General features: G+C 36.9%; 1 protein-coding gene across 1 annotated transcript in view; it reads left to right on the top strand.

Annotated features, from left to right (window-relative positions):
• LOC101167083 (transmembrane protein 198-B) overlaps positions 1-15,701 on the top strand; it is a 28,788-nt gene extending 13,087 nt beyond the window's left edge. Inside the window, exons 2-7 of the mRNA XM_011489659.3 lie at positions 1,281-1,529; positions 4,923-5,161; positions 6,668-6,880; positions 6,957-7,080; positions 11,395-11,699; positions 13,385-15,701. Of these exons, the coding sequence (XP_011487961.1) occupies positions 1,391-1,529; positions 4,923-5,161; positions 6,668-6,880; positions 6,957-7,080; positions 11,395-11,699; positions 13,385-13,534 (1,170 nt within the window). The 5' untranslated portion in view covers positions 1,281-1,390 and the 3' untranslated portion in view covers positions 13,535-15,701. The remainder of the gene's footprint in view (positions 1-1,280; positions 1,530-4,922; positions 5,162-6,667; positions 6,881-6,956; positions 7,081-11,394; positions 11,700-13,384) is intronic.
• The last annotated feature ends 1,342 nt before the right edge of the window (positions 15,702-17,043 follow it).

Here is a 17,043-nt window from a genome sequence, read left to right as displayed (position 1 = left end):
AGTGTATCCACCGTGTGTGTCTGCTGACTAAAAAGACCTAATTTGTGTCACAGCAAGATATGAGACCACTGGGATTTGGTGCCTAATGAACGTGGAGATGTGTGGGCGTTTGCCTGATACCATAAAGGCTGTGGTACAGTAATCCTGATGCAGTGCAGTGGTGTAGGTTTTTGGCAAGATTAAATTTGAGCAAACATACTTTGATATTTTTTTTATGGAAATGTATTTTTCCCTACAGTGTTTCTATATTATTTCCTGTTGAGTTCCTTTAGGTTTTTCTCATTTCAAGCTGCTAACCAGTTCTAAAAGATATTCTTTTTATTTTTTTAAGTACGCACAGGATTTCTTAATGCAATATTATACTATATCTTTATGTCCTGAGATTACTCTATATTTTTAAGATATTTTTAAAGTTTTATGATTTCTTCTTTTGATTTCTAAAAAAAAGTCAACATATCCCATTTACATACATTTTTTGTAGATAAGCTGCAGTTTCTCTGCATCATATCGCAACGTTTGTTTAAAAAGTATTTATGAAAAAAGTGGTCATAAGAAATAATTTGGTGAGCTGAAATTGAAGACTTAGTCAGACAAAAAAAGGAGTGCATAGTGTAAGTGGATTGTCTCAAGTTCTCAAGTTTTATAAGCTCAGGCTGAGATTTACAGTTTTTAAGAGAAGAAAATGACACAGGTGTACCTTTTAGCTTCAAAATGAGGTAAGCACTCACAAATCTAAAAGCGGCTGTTTTTCATGCAATTTGATTCAGAGCCAATTTGCTTCCTTTTGCCATTTTCCTTCCTGTTTGATGCACATTATAGGCAATACCGATCCCGTGGATCAGGGTTAGAAGCATTTACAGAATTTGTGTGATGTTCTGCTGGTACTTTGATCCACTCTTAAAAGTAAAATCCAATTTTTTTTATTTTTAAGAACCCAAACATTTTGTTTTTGGGTTTGATAAGCTGATGGAAAGCTTTCTCACTATATGTGCACAAATCTGCATGTAGATCCCATCATTTTCACTTTTCCTTTGCAGCTGGTGCAACACTTTCAAACTATTGCCATCTATTTGTGGCAACCTTGCTTTTCCAAGTTACTATGAGTTAAAGTTGCTGCATCACTTTTGGTCTGCAGCAACACTTGACTATGTCTTGTAACAACGCTTATTGCACCATCAGCACTCACAGCTGAGTACTCACAAAGAGCAATCAATAATCACTCCGTTTCCTTTCTTACCTCGCTGCTGTCCTCTTCATCAGTCTTTTTCTCTTGTTTGCAGGCAGATGCATCTCCATGGGTGAGGCCTGCTGATCCAGAAATCCATACAGATCCTCTTCTGGCCTGTCCTCTTCTTTCATCAGACTCTGCCCCCCCTCCACTTCGATCACCATGACCTCCACCAGCAAGCTGCTGGGTTTGGCTGAGGTGGGGCTGAAGTGTGACCAGGAGATCGAGAGGAGATATGAGATAGTGCCCTCCGTGGTCTGCTCCATGTGTTGCCTCTTTGGAATCATCTACTGCTTCTTTGGTAAGTTTAACTAAAAAAAATCCACTTTTCTTGCAGAAATGTATAGAAAAGATAGAAGACAACTATTAAAGAGTTTGAGTGAGATCATTAAAACTCCAAAGCAGAAGAGCTCTCATTAACGCCTTTATAATCAAGGGAAAGATTTAATGGCATCATAAACAGTATTTAAGGAATCAGCCTAATTTCTTGCAGAAAGTGGGTATACAACAAAAGTAATCAGAGAGAAGACACAACACATTTATTTAAATGTCCGATACTGTTACCCACACTTTTAAAATAGAGGTTAAAGCTTTATGTCAGCATTGGGGAAAAAATATTGTTTTTCTAACAGTTGTAGTTTTCAGGGTAAAAGTTTCACTATTAGTTAAAATGGCAACAATTATTTCTTTGCCACAAATGTGTCCAAATGAACTACTAAGGAGACAAATGTTTAACCTCAAGTCCTGAATGCCAGCGAGGGCTTTCTGACACGACTGTCAGGCTCGACGCGTGGATGCAAAAGCAGGAACACAGAGGTACGTTGAATCAAGGTTTCTCTATCTTTCCTTTAATCTCGAAGTACAAAGAATGCAAAACGATCCCGTGACAGACACTGGGTGGAGGAACTTAAATACACAGCAATGATGAACAACAGGTGTGCGAACAGGTGCAATTCATAAACAGAAGTAAAGGTGGAGGCAACACAAACGGGAGAAACCGGAAGTAACCAAAATAAAGGCCCAAAGAACCCGGAAACCCCACAACCAATCTAGAAAGCGAAACAAACTAACCCACCCTGGCCCCTGAACCTCACACTGATGTGTGTGCTTTTCCTGCCAATGCATGAAATAATTACTAAGCTGATTGATTATTGTTTTACCTCAGAAATAGCAAAATTGTATAAACAAAATATGTAATGATTCTTACTTATCTGAGCATAAAAGGAGCCCTAATGGTAGTCATTTAAAGTCCAGAAAGCTTTTAAATTATCAAAAATGCAACAAAAAAAGTTCTGCTTTTGATTTTGAAAAATTGAACTTAAAAAAAATCCTTAAAGTCCCACTCTATACATCTTTGAATCTATTTTAAAAGTGTTCCCAGTGGTGTTTTAGTTATGATTATACTGTTTTTTTGTCAAAATCAAAAAACCTGTGTTGTTTTCTAGGACATAGTTTCTGCATAGCGGCAGGTGTTCATTAGAAATTTGCTTCTGAGTTGTAGTGTGGAAGTAAGCCAGCGCTCATTTTCCCTCTTTTTACACTCTCAAACTAACTTACAGCCCCCCAACCTAACATTAGTGGTGCATCATAAATGGCCAGCAATATCATAGCTATCCAGCCATACAGTTTCGAGCCAGATGCCAGTTTAGATGAAGACAACAAAGACGTACATGGATCTATTTGTCTGGAAGTGGACGGATTAGAATGGAGCAGAAAAGGGAGTTTGTGGCTTGCTAATCGTAGTTTTTTTAACTAAACAATGACAAGCTTTTTCAAACAGCATTTTTTTACTCCTAATTCACAAAGATTTGGACAAGGAACTACTCAAAAACACAGTTATAATACTAATTTTCTATATAAATTTCCTACATCATGAGAAAAATGCTACAGGAAGATGTTAATAAAACACAAAAAAAAGACCATTTTCATTAGAATGCCTTTAAAAAGGTTGAATGAAACAGTTAAAAACAGTAGAATTTGATTGGCTTACTTTAGTGAAGTCTAACAAACTGAAAACACAAATTGCAAAAATATAAGTAAGCCTGAAATACTTGCCAAATGTCCACTATGCTATGATTTTCCTGAAAGAAAACCCGAAACTCACAGGAGGATGAGAAATGAGAGATAGAGAGGAGTCAGCGAAAGGTCAGCTCAAAATTGTGAACAGTTAAGGAAAAGTAATATATTTCTGAAATCATTGTTAGAACGATGGGGATCATCAAATATAGGCGAACAAGAATGGAGAATTGCTGCAGCAGCTGCTGCAAAGAAACAATTATCTTCTCAGGGTGGGGGTAGAAACCACAGAAAGGCTGCGGTGGCTACATCAGACTAGTACCCCTTCAGGCATTCTGTCACAGAGGGGCAAACAGCAGTGAAGAGGACAGCAGCCCCCCCTACACACACACACACACACACACACACACACACACACACACACACATATTAGCTGGAAGAAGAGCACACAAGACTGAAAAGAGGGAGCAGAGAAAGCTACAAATGGCCCGTCAATTAAACGAGTTATGGTCACAAGGGAGGAGCATGGACAGTTGCTTGGATGAGAGGAAAAGTATTGTGCGGCTCAGCTGTGCAATGCCCGATTACACAAAGATAACAATCTGAGGTTGGGCCCCCTCGAGACAGAGTCCATTCAGAGGAAGAAAGACAGACACTGAGAAAATAAAAGACGACACAAACATTAATAAACATGGAAGCAAAGGCCACAGAGATGTGAACTTTTGATAAGCTTAGTTTTAGTCTGGTGACACTCTTCTTCCTTTCATTTTTGATTCAAATAAAATGCGTTGAATCAGAAAGAAAAATATCTTTCAGAAATTGAGGACTGGAAGGAAAGCAGATGTGTTTTCCCTCCCATCAAGGCTGCTGACTAATATATGTCTGACCTTTTTTTTCACATGTGATGATTCACATGTATTAAAGCTGCCCTGAAGAGGTTTTGAGTCACTTTATTTGTTAGAATATTCTCCAGCAATCTAACATTCTTTATTTTCTTTTCCACCAAATAAATGTGTGCACACATCCTGTTTACTTGCTGATCTTTTCTTTGAATTTCTAGAGGCGTCTGCAAAAATATGCCATCAATGCAAAATCATGATATGTCATTAATTCAAAACAAATTTTAATTGAGAGAGTGGGGATTGATTTTGACAATGGAACTTTTTTTTTTAGATTTCAAGTACTGAGAAATGAATCTAAAACTTTTCTTTGCTAAAACCCTACAAAATCTGTCTAGATTGTTATTTTGTATATTTTTCCTTTACAGAAAACTGCTGTGTGTAGAAAATCAAAATATAAATTGAGAGAAAATGAAATTTAAAGTTAAATATTTTCATAGTTTCATGTCACTGGTTTTAAAGCAGTTATATCTTGATGCAATATTATAACAAAAATAATTCTGATTTGAAAATTCAGAGATTTTAATGACTCATGATAGAAATAAGTTTAACCTCATTTTAAGCAACATTAAAAGTACCATTTGTTAAATTTTTATTTAAAAATTCATAAGTTCCTCTAATTTTTTTTGTTTTAGTATTTAATCTCTGCCTGATGTGTCTCAGTCTGTCTCACTCAATGAGTGCCTGACATTACACCACAATGGCTCATTGCACCCGGATGACTTCAGTTTCTGGTTGTTATGTGTGGTTATGCGAACACTCACCTTTGTGTTTTTCAGGTTATCGATGCTTCAAGGCCGTGCTGTTCCTCACTGGCCTGATGTTTGGCTCTGTGGTCATCTTCATGCTGTGCTACAAAGAGAGAGTGATGGACACCCAGCTGAGTGTGGAGGCATCTGTGGGCATCGGCCTTGGCATTGGGACCCTGTGTGGCCTGGTGACCATGTTGGTCCGTAGTGTGGGACTGTTTATGGTGGGTCTGCTGTTGGGCCTGCTGGCTGGAATTGCATCCTTAGTGGTAAATATATATATATATATTTATTAATTTTTTACTTTTTTTGATATTATTTTTACTTTGTGAAAAAAACGTGTTATAGATTTGCTGAATTATGTTAATGATTGCAGGCCTGGCCTATAAGAGCAGAAACACAGAAAACGTGTGCTTGCTCCTTGTATACTTAAGGTTCAGTTTTTATGTATGCCAGTCACTCTGCATTGTTGAAGCAAGCTAATTTTTAAATATCTGAGAACAGAAACCAACAGCGACAAGTTACAAGAGGCCTCAGCAGAGACTTTATGCAGAGGAAATTCAAAACTTGTAAATTAATGTGAGCACAGACCTATAAACCATTGTTTCCAGGGCACTCATTGAATTGATTCTCGCTTTCAAATAACTATTGTGACAGTATCTAAACCTTTTCAGATGGAAATACTCAGGAAAACTACTTGCTAGAATAAAAGCTTGATAAGCTAAATATTTGTTCTCTTTGCAATTGAAAAAAAAATCAAGAATACCCAGCATTTAAAGAAGTTTTTTAAATATAATTTTACAAAACCTTTTGTTTTACTTTAGGAAGGTTTTTTGGTAATAGGATGAATAATTTAAATTAGTTCAGTTTTTTCAACAAAAATGTATGCACATAAGAATCTGCTAAGCATTGTGAAAGACATATTTCTATCTCAGCCAGAGATGTACAATACGTATGGAAGGACAATAGTTAGTTGAGCAGATGTTAGAGAGAAAAGATCATAGGGACATTACAATTCCATACATTTTAAACTGAATAAAGTGAAATTTAACTCCAATTACTAATAAGCAATTTTATTTAAGTGAAAAAACACAGCTATTTTACAAAAAAGTTTGGTTGTAGGGAATTTTTTTTGATAGTCAAAGAAAATTATCTAGAGCTGTTTTCATTATTTCAGTTACTTACCTGAAATTTGTTATTATTACATTTAATTTTTCTGCTTCTTAATATACAAAATATGATGCTTCCTTATAAAAATCTGAATTACGCAATAATCTACAGTTGTAATTTGTGAGTCACGTCAGCCAGCAAATTATTTTTAGTGTGAAAGGTTTAAATATGAATAAACTAACAGTGTTTAGAACTGCTTCTTTAATTGTAGCATTGGGGCCACTTTTTTTAAATATGAGAGAATACTGTAGTGCAGAACAAGGAAGGAGAAGGTTTAGTTAGAGTGGTGGGAGTAGTTAGTTTAAAATGTTATTAACATTGAAGTCTACAGTAACATGGCATACAAAAATAGTATATTTTTTAATTTCTTCAAATCGTACTGTTTTGTTAGATATGAATAGTTTCATAGACAGCAATATTATAATAGAAAATCAACAGCTTATAAAAGTACATAGATGGCAACATAAAACAGCAGGTTTTATTGCAACCATAAAAAAAATCCTTTACCTATCAGTTTTGTAATGAATGCTTTCACGAAAATGATTTTTTTGAAATAGCTGCCAAAGGAAATGGGGCATAAAAGTATTTTCCTTTGTTTTGCTCAGGTCATGGAGGAGTTCTATCATCCCAAAACTGTGTGGGTTCCTGTGGGTATCCTCCTGGGCTCTGGAACTTTGTTTGCTGTTCTGACTCTGCAGTGGCAGCGCTGCTTCGTCACCTTGTCCACAGCCACGTTTGGCTCTGCAATCATCACTGTCACAGTGGATTACTTTATAGAGCTCTTTGCTTTAGTGAACTATATCTATGAGAGACTCAAGGTGAGGAAGAGGTTGTGTTTCACTAAAGCAGAAGTTGCTCTTTAAGATGAAACTTTAATTTTTGTAATCCTAATAGGTGGCACCAAAGAAGCCATTGTGCTGGTTTACATGGGTCATCATGGGGGTCTGGCCTGTCCTGGCCCTCCTTGGAGTACTGATCCAATGGAAAGTGACTGCTGAGGGATTTTCCCACACAGAGGGTAAGTGTGGAGGCCCCAAATATGATTAATAACCATCTGATTAAAAAAGAAAAACTCCTGAGGGTCTACTTAGACAGTTTACGAAGTTAATCTCTTATTCCCAAGAAATGTAAGTAGTAAATTATATAATATTACACCATGTCAGAAAGTATTTTTTGAAAATAGAGCCAAACTCTATTCTTAGAATCAATATCTTATCAAGGCCCCGTAAGGTTTAGTATTTGACATTTTGTTGTTTGAGATTTGTAGGCATAAATGTATCCACATTTTTCTAAATGTCAAATTCATCATGTAGGTCGGATCTTTGATTTGATCATTGAAACACCTTTTCTTTTGAAAAAATAACAGCTACATGTATAACTAGTATCGTGTTAAACTAAAAAACTCCAAACTAGCTGGGTTTTTTTCACACTTCTTTTTTTAAATGGCTTTTGGATGAGTATTTAGTCACAAATATACACAAACACTAGGCTTTAAAAACAGAACATTATGTTACAATTCTTAGTTAAACCTTTTTATAGCCCTGAAAAAAGTCAGATTAAGAGTTCCTCTATGTTTTTGTCAAGTAGAAATATAGGCTTTTATACTTCAAACATGGACAAGAAAAACAAGACCCTATTGTTATTTCTTTTATCATGAAAATGCTCTAAGGCAAGTAATATCTAAAATCTACATGTGTGATTTTTATTATATCAACATTATATCCTGATTTTCTGACCTTTGTCAAGCTGAGATGTTGCAAAAGTTGTTTACTTTAAAGGCCCGTGCGGATTACCTTCTGATCTATTACAGAAGCGTTCTCAGTGCTCTCCTAATTAAGATTACGCCATCTTCAGCCAAAATTAGAAACCTGTCATTTACTGTATTGTTTATTCAAAATGGCAGGAATTCATCAGAAAATTTGCTTCTGACTTGTTTCCTCTCCGTTGGTGAGAGCTATCTTACAGCCCCTCACACCACCGACCTAACATTATTGGTGCAACAAAAATGATGAGCAATGTCGGAGCTATCACTTTTGAGCCAAATGCCAGTTCAGATGACAAAAATTAAGAGATACATGTATCTATTTGTCTACCATTGGATGCATCAGAATAGAGTGCAGCAGGGAGCTTATGGCCCATCCAGCGTATATTCTACAACACAAATACACTTTTTTCAAACTGCATTTTTTCCTCTGCCCCTGATTCACAACAATTTGAATAAAGAAATACTCAGAAATGCAATTTTGAAGTTAAATTTTTTCATATATGTCCTCCATCATGAGAAAAATGGCACAAGAAGATTTTAAAAACACTAAAAACACAATATAATTGGAGTTGTTCTTTAAATGATCGCTAAGTCTTTCCGTCTTGGTATTGTGTCAACACATCTGAGTGCAGAAGATCAGCAAACAACAGTTTTGACACGTAGCTTCACACAACTGCACAGGTCGTCAAGGACTGGCAAATAGCAGCCATGATTGCAAATTCTCCTTTCCCCTTTTCCACATTTATTCAAAATATTTTTTTGTTAATCTGAGTTTATTTTATACTTCAAGTAATTTTTCTTTAAATAGTGGCATAAACTCAGCTGAAAATAAGTATTTGTTAAATCTTGCACAAAAGGCTTTTGTGTCTGTGTGTGTGTGTGTATTTGTGTGATTGAAATTGAAGGATTGTGTAAGAGACGGTTAAAAATATACCAGCATTAGTGTTTTCAGTAGAATCTGTTATCGACGGACGTAGCCTCCTCCTGTTCTAAAGGCAGCCAAAACACAGATGGTGATTCAAACACACAAATGCTAATACAAAAAGAAAACATTCTGGGCACAAACACATTATTCCTATTTAGATCAAGTGTTCAGGAAAAATATTAGTGCATAGTCTTCATTCCAGAGGCACAGATCTTTTGCACGTTTTTCTTTTACTAGTATTGATCTTGGACAAACAGTGCCGCAAAAACAAAAGTCACATGTGGTCTCTGATAATCGATTTAAGGACCCACTCCAATGTAAATTGTGTTTTTGGTGTTTTTAACATCTTCTTAGGGCATTTCTTTGATGATGGAGAGCATATATTAAGAAGATTAAGATTGCATTTCAGTGTATTTCTTTATTAAACTCATTCTGAATCGGGAGCAGATGTAAAAATGACACCTTAAAAAGAGCGTATTTGTGACGTATTAAATACGCCACAAGCTCCTGCTTGAGAGAGGGGAGAGGGGAACGATGGAGTTGCTCCATGTCAACAGTCCCACCCACAACTCAGAAGGGAATTTCTAATGAACTACTGCTGCTCTGCAGAAATTATGTCCTAGAAAACAACGCAGGTTTTTGGATTTTGGCTAAAAATGGCATAGTACTAATTAAAATACCAGTGGGAGCGCTTTTACAATATATCAAAAGATGGTCAGAGTGGGACTTTAACATTGGAAGATACCATAGATACTTAGCAAGGCGTGAATACATTTTTTTAAATTGTTTTTCACTTCCTTAATTGAATGTTTATTTAGAATTATGGCATTCCAGAGACCTCATTCTAAAAGTAAAATAAACTTCAATATAAATAAATTAAATAGTGGGATTATGATGACACAGAAACATTTTGCTATTTTCCTATCAGTTGCGTGACCGGAAAGGCAATGAGGAGAAAACACTGCTGTTACTCTGATTACTGGTGATTGCTGAATAGGCCTGATGCCGTTTAAATGAACACTGTACAAATGAGTTTTTGCTATAAGCTATCAACTGTAAGAGCTGTTCTTTTATGGTGGCAAGCTCCAGTGAAATAACAAAAGGGGGGATTTTGCAGAAAGATGTGGAAACGAGGAAAGGCTATGGGTATGGGTAATGAAGTGGGGCACAGTGGGTAAGCAGGGCGCTCAAGTGGAGCAGCGAGGAAAATCAGCTGTCAGCTGATTGAATATCAGACGAGACAGACATGAATAAATTAAGTCGAGTCTAATCAAACAAGTCAAGTCCATTACTGAAAATCCCCTCTATCTTTATCCTTAAATTCTCAAATGGACTATTAAATACATTCTTGAGTGCTGAAATGTCCTTAATGGAGCAACAAGGGTTGCTATTATAAAGACATGGAGCACACACACACACACACACACATCGCTGGAGGGGCCCGAGGTAGGGGTAACTGGGAAAGAGAAAATGAGAGGGGGGTGGTTGTTACACAATCTCAATGGCAGATGGTGCCTGATATCCCCTCACAAAGAAACAATAAGAGGCTTTAATAAAACGCCCACACCAACCACCTTCAAAATGGCAAGAAAATCACACACATACAGCCTGCTCAGAATGTAAACATTTTATCCGCTTCACAAAGTTTAAATTTAAAGATCTCTCAGGCTGCTTCACTAAACCGCTGCTCTGAAATTCCGTTAAGTAAAGAGTAATCATTTAGATCGTCAGATGCAGTAAGAAGGATAGATTTAGAGCATCCTACACTGAGGAGGGTGTGAATATGGCAAAAACACATTCACAATAAATCAGAGCATCTTATAACTGGGATAAAGCAAATCAGAAAATTTGTGAAGTTTTTTTTTTTCTCAGGAAAGAGTTCACCTACGTTATGTAACCCTTGTGCTATCCTAGGCACTTTAACATTGGGAGTAGGGTCATCTAGACCCACTAGACAGTGCGCTGAACCTTTTTTCTTCAATGATTTGTGAACCTCACTGCTGTCCATGGATTACATGAAATCTTTCCACCTTTATCCACCTTTGTCATGGTAGGAATAACACGTCAATGCAAGGGTGAGGTCATCTAAGATAGCACAAGGGTTTTTAAAGCCAATAGATGTTTAGGTTTAAAAAAATGAATGAAGTAGATCCCAATCTACTGGGTCACCTATGTTTTATCTTTCCTTTAATCTTTCTTCTCTGCTTAGCAACTGCTGTATGGTGTTTAGTTTGATAAAAAAAAATCTTGAAGTCCCACTCAGATCATCTTTTGATCTACTATAAAGTGGTCTTTTATTTATGATTATGCCGGTTTCCAGGACTGAGTTCACTAGAAACCTCTGAATTGTGGGCTACCCCGCCCCTCTTCCGCTCCCTGTTGCTGGGAGCAAATGAGCTTTTTTTTTTCCAACAGCATTTTTTTGTCTGCTCCTGATTAACAATGAATTGAAAAAAAGAAATACTCAGGAATGTAATTCTGAGCCTAATTGTCTTTATATATGTCGTCCATCATGAGAAAAATGACACAAGAACGTGTTAAAAAACACCAAAAACATGATTTTCATCAGAGTGGGCCTTTCCAACTCTTGTTTGCTTACCCATTGTTCTCTTTCTCCCTTGTTTTTGCCCGTCCTGTTCCAGTGGTTCTTAGTCGACAACAGAGGAAGATCCAACTCATGCGGCTCAAGCAAAGGGAAGAGAAGCTGAAAAAAGAAAAGGAGAACAAGAAAAAGAAGAAGCGACAGAACCAGAAGAACGTTTTTAAGCAAAAATCTCACACCCATCACCACCACCAGCAGTACCACCACCCAACAGCATCCCATCTTCATCACCAAAATCAGAGCTCTCAGCCTCCTAAAGTCCCTCCACTTCCATCGCAGACAGAGCCTGGCTACCATCGCAAGCCGAATCCAAAGAAACGTTTTGACGGAGATGTGCTGTCACCGGTAAGATGACAGAAACTCCAAATTAAACAGAGATTTTGAACACGTAAGCTGCAGTCCAATCTGTCCATGTTCTAGTTTGGGATTTAAAGCACCTTTGAAGTCTCTGCTTTGATTTAGCTGCATTTACATAATTGTCTGAAGCAAAAAGTACAATGGATGTAATCCACACCTGGAAATGGAAATTTACTCTCACAAAAAGAATAAAAGTTTAACAGGCACAGTGAATCCAGCATCTGCCATTGTTAGTCTGTGCAAACGCCAGTCCTGCTGCCTGTGAGCAAAACTGCAGAACTGTCCCCGCCCTCTCTGCAGCTGTTTCTGCAGATTTCTATTGAAGGTCTGTTTATTCTCTGGCCTTGTTTTGACCAGAACAATTTAGATATTCCTTAAAAAATACAACTGCTGCTTTTTAATTGCCTTTTTAAAAAAGGATAAATTGGGTGAAACAATGCCTTACAACCTCCTCCTGTACGAGAATATCGACCAAAGTCCTTATCACTTAATTTCTCAGAGAAATCCTGCCTAAAGTCACACTTCAGGAGGGGATGGGATTTGTAGAAAACGGATTTAGAAACTGAGACTTTTATACTCCTTGGAGCTGTGATACATGAATTTATAGATATGGAGCTGGAATTATGGGGTCAGTTGTCCTTGCTTTTAGACTGAACATTGATGTGAGAACATTGCCTCTGGGCAGACGTTCATGTGAAACTAAATGCATTTATCCTGCAGTATGCTAATGCAGGCACAGGTTCTAAAAGAGTACTGTGGATAATGTGTATTGTTTTGTAGTCTCCAGAGATGAAGTACTCTTGAAAAGCTTGAGTAGACATTTCCTACATTTCTGTTTTGTACCAGGGCTTTACAGCTCAGGAGGTATAACAGTTCTCTGTTGATTTAAAGGTCAGTGAATCCAGCAGAAAATTGAATGCAGTTAGTGCAGGTTAAAGTGGCTGTAGACTGAGCAAGTAAAGGTATTTGCTTTACTGCCCTCTATCTGGTTTTCACGTGCAACATTTTGCAACTGGTGAATATTAAATTTTTATAAATTTCTCCCTTTATGTCTTGCGCTACGTTCACATTGGGCTCACAAACGTGCATTCAAGGGACCACTTCCAATGAAAAGTCTGTTTAAATGCTTCTGCGCTCAAAACCCTCATGTTCAGCCATTGCTACCCAAGTTTTTAAGTCTGTTTCTGGCCTCTTCGTACAAAACGTGCAGCCATGGAACATGCGTTGAGTTAGTTAAACTAGTGGAACTTTGACCAATAAGGGACTCAGATTTAGTCTGTCTGATGTATGGAGACATCTTTTTTCATTGACGGAAGTAAAAAATTGTTAAATGACACGAAGTCTTTCATATATTGCAATAGAACTGCAAAGGAAAAAGCCTGGTGCAAGATTTACCTTGGTTCGACCTTTCGCACCTATGATAAAAGCACGTTTGGGAACCTGTGTTCTGCGTGTTTAAGAACGCACATCACATGCCCAGTGAGAACGTAGCATCAGAGAAAATTGTCCAAGCCAAAGTTTAATTAATTCATAAACAGTTAATATTAATGATCGGCAGCAGTAGCATATAGGTTGAAAAATAAAAACTACAGGCAGGTAAAGGTTTATGTATTGTTGTCTTTACTCAAATCTTATGTACTTTTGGGTAAACATTTTTCCCTGTTTGTCTGCAGAGCTACATCAGGAGTTTCAGAGACAGACACACGGACAAACGGGTTTACTCGCACAGTCGGATCAGTCGATCTCGGATGGCCGATCTGGACTACGACTGTGGCTCTCAAGTGCCCCTCACCACGTCCAGTGGACCTGCAGTTCGCATCTGAGGCAGTGAAGTCTCTAAATCCAAACACAAGCACACAATTCCAGCTTACTTCAAACCCTAACCCTACTACGCTAATATATTCCAATGCCTGTTAAGCAGCAGGAGCTAAGTTGGTCCTAATGAGGGTGGGACATAACCCCCAACGGATTTCTCCTTCTAGAACTGCTGAAGGTGGTGTTTCTAGTTATTTGCTCATTCTGATTATATTTTGTTCTTGGTAAAAACAAAAAGGAAAATCAGAATACAATTCTTTCTTTTTTTTGAAAGCTTGGATTGTCTGAATTTTTTTGCTTGCCATGTTTATGTTCGGAATGTCTCTTAAGGAAACACAAAAAAAATGAACTTGTTTTTGTGTAATGAAGTGAACTGTTACAGCCCAGTGAAGCCATTTTCTGTGGAACTTTCTCGGAAGGGAAAAATGATCAAAACACCGCACTTCAAATGTGAACCACACCATTCCAGAGAAAGAGCTGATTTGCATTATTCCTGAGTATTGCAACATTTCATTTTGTAGCTTTGAAGAAATGGTAAACTATAGAAGCAAACGTCTGAAGCTAAGAGGCAGATCTTCCGTGTTTTACTGCTAAAGTGACAGTTTTAGAGATGGACCTGCCAGATTAAAAAAAGAGGGACCCATTTTTGAATGGCATCTAATTAAACAGAATTGTTTGATTTTTATTTGCACGGCTTTCATTGTTGCCATTTTTCAAGGAGAGCTTGTTTACTCCTCATCACTTTCCTCTGTGTTCCAATGACTTAATGTTATAGTTTCTTTTCCTCCTCGTTAAAGATTTGTGAGCTGTGAAGGTACAGCACATGTTGACATGTCTTCAAGTGCTTTCATGACCCTTTTCTGCCGGTTATTTCCACTTTTCCCACGTGGGATTTAACTACAAAAGGAATATTTAGGAGATTTATGTGACAATTTGAATATGTTTGAAACATTAATATTTTCCAGTTTGTGTCACAAAGAGAGGGAATAAAAAGACAACAAAGAGAGAAGATAAGGGTGTTTAACAAATGGCGCCCTCTAATGTTTACTGCTGTCTTTTGAACTACTCGTTTGTGTGCACAAGCATCAGGGTGTTACTCTCTTTGAATTTCAAGGAGGTGCATGCTCCACGATTTTCTGTGAGACATCCAACAAAGGGAATCTGGTTCTGACTTTTTTTTTTGGTCTTTTATAACAGAAGAAGAACTGTTTTCTACTTGAACAATGCTGGAAAGGAAATGTCCTACGTGTGCTCCATCAATGCAAAATATGACCATAATAAGTCACAAATGGCGTGGCCAAGAATCAAGAACTCGGGAATAGTTGTCATATTCTACTTCAGGATGGTCACTTTGTTTGTGTTATACATGTACCTTTTGTATTTTCAGGATAAAGAGAGAAAAACAATCCTACTTCAAGTACTGACCCCTTCATGTACATGAAGATTGGTACTTGGACTCGGCAAGACTTGAGATTCACAGTATACTTCATAACTGCATGATAATTCCTGTATAAGTGTCTAATGTCTCGTGTCATGGATGTCAAGTGCCAAACTCCAACCTGGTTTGGTCTTTTGTCCATCTTCTCTCTATTCCCTTTGTTTAGGGGATTGAAAAAGGCATGTGTTCTGTCATCCGCCTACTGTTCTGTGTCTGTACTGTACTATTCTGATCACCCATTGTAGTAATGGCTGGGCAGCCCTTCTTCTGCATACACCTCAGCCCTGTTGTGGGTTTTATTTTTTTATTTTTATTTTTTTGGGGGGGGGGGTATTTTTGCTATTTTAGCAACATTTTTGGGAAGGGTGGGGATATTTGAATGTGATCACTATCTTTTGTTTGTAATCTTGGTGCAAAAACTAACATTTGTTTCATCCCTGTTGTTTTTTTTTTTTCTTCTGTTATTTTGTCACTGCCTGCCTATACACAGTCTTTGTGGTGGAAACTCTTTTGCCTGTAAATATTTAGATGTAAATAATCTTTTTATTGTACAAATGTTTGGTTTCATGTTTATGCTGTGACCATAACCACTCATTCAGTTGGTTATTTTGCAATGGAATAGATCTGTTCCGTTAAAATTTTACTGTATGTATTTCCTTTGGCTGGTTGAAGAGGCACTTCTCATACTGCTGTTTAAACATTTGATTATAATAAAAAATAAAAATAAAGTAACTGAACCTTGAATCATTTGACTGATTTGGTTCCCCTTTACATTTTTTAAATTTGACTGATTTATTAATTTAGTTTTAGAAAAAAAGGAAAGTTGCAGGAGACTGGGGTGAGATGTTGTTGGTTTAGAGCAAGGGTCTGCAACCTGAGGCTCTGGAGCCACATGTGTCTCTTTTACCCCTCCACTGTGGCAATCATTTTTAAAAGTAAGGTTTACTCAATTAGCAATGATTTAACTTAGATAAATTAAGTTTTAATGTAAAGGTGTTACATCCCTGCTGACGTCAACAGACCTTGTTCACTTGTTCCTCTAGAATGCACAGATTTTAAATACCAAGCAAAACTTGGGTGAAAAGTCTGATCTTTTCTGATTAATCAGTTTGCACAACAGATTAATCTGAGGAACACCTCATGTTAGATATAAAAACAGGGAAACAGGCTGAGATGTTTGAACTGAAGGGGGACAGTGATTAAGTTAATAAAATGATGCTGAGGTTGGAGCTACCAGAAAGAAGACCTAGAGGACAACCAAAAAGGAGGTTCATGGATGTAGTGAAGATGGAAAGGAGAATGATTGGTGTAAGCCAGGAGGATGCAAAGGGGCTGGGTTAGATGGAGAAGTGAAAAGTTTCCGTAAGTGAATATCCATCTAGCTTGAATTGACAAAAACATCCAGTTATTAAAAACTAATTTTCACAGAATATCAAGAAAAGACAAATGCTTTATTTTTGTTATTAATCGAAGAAAAAAAAAACATTCTAGCTAAAATCTTAGCAAATCACAAACTGTGGAAATCAACCATAAATCCCTGTAATAACCTTTTTATTTTTATTTTTTTAAGTCTGAGCCTTACTTTACCATGTGGAAAGTGAGCAGTGCAGCAAAGGACCATTGGCCTCTTTAGGGTTTCGATTGCGTCAACCTTTAAACATCATTATTTTAATTCCCCTGTAACAAATAATGTAGAAATGTTGACATTTTTTGAGCATTGTTTAACAAATAAGTGATATCTGCCTATTGGTAAGACTATAGAAGATAAATCTTTTTTTTTTAATGCAGATCACCAACTCCTCTGGAAACATTTGTTTTTCAGGAAACGATGTAAAAAACTGAACAGAACCTCAATCTTTATACTAACATTACGTACAGTTTGTGTCTTCTTAAAGATTTTACACAGAAGATTTAATGTTAGTGGCAATAAAATGTACTCATTTGAACATTTTTTTTAACTTAAACCTTAAATGATCATTTTAGGATAATTGACAAAAACAAAAGACTGCAGCAAAATGATTTAAAGTTTCAACAAGCTCCAAACATAAATTGGAGCAGCCTACCTAAAAAAGGACTTTA

Source organism: Oryzias latipes, chromosome 21 (genome assembly GCF_002234675.1).
Source record: "Oryzias latipes chromosome 21, ASM223467v1".
Lineage (NCBI taxonomy): Eukaryota > Metazoa > Chordata > Actinopteri > Beloniformes > Adrianichthyidae > Oryzias > Oryzias latipes.
This window is presented reverse-complemented; position numbering and strand designations above follow the sequence as displayed.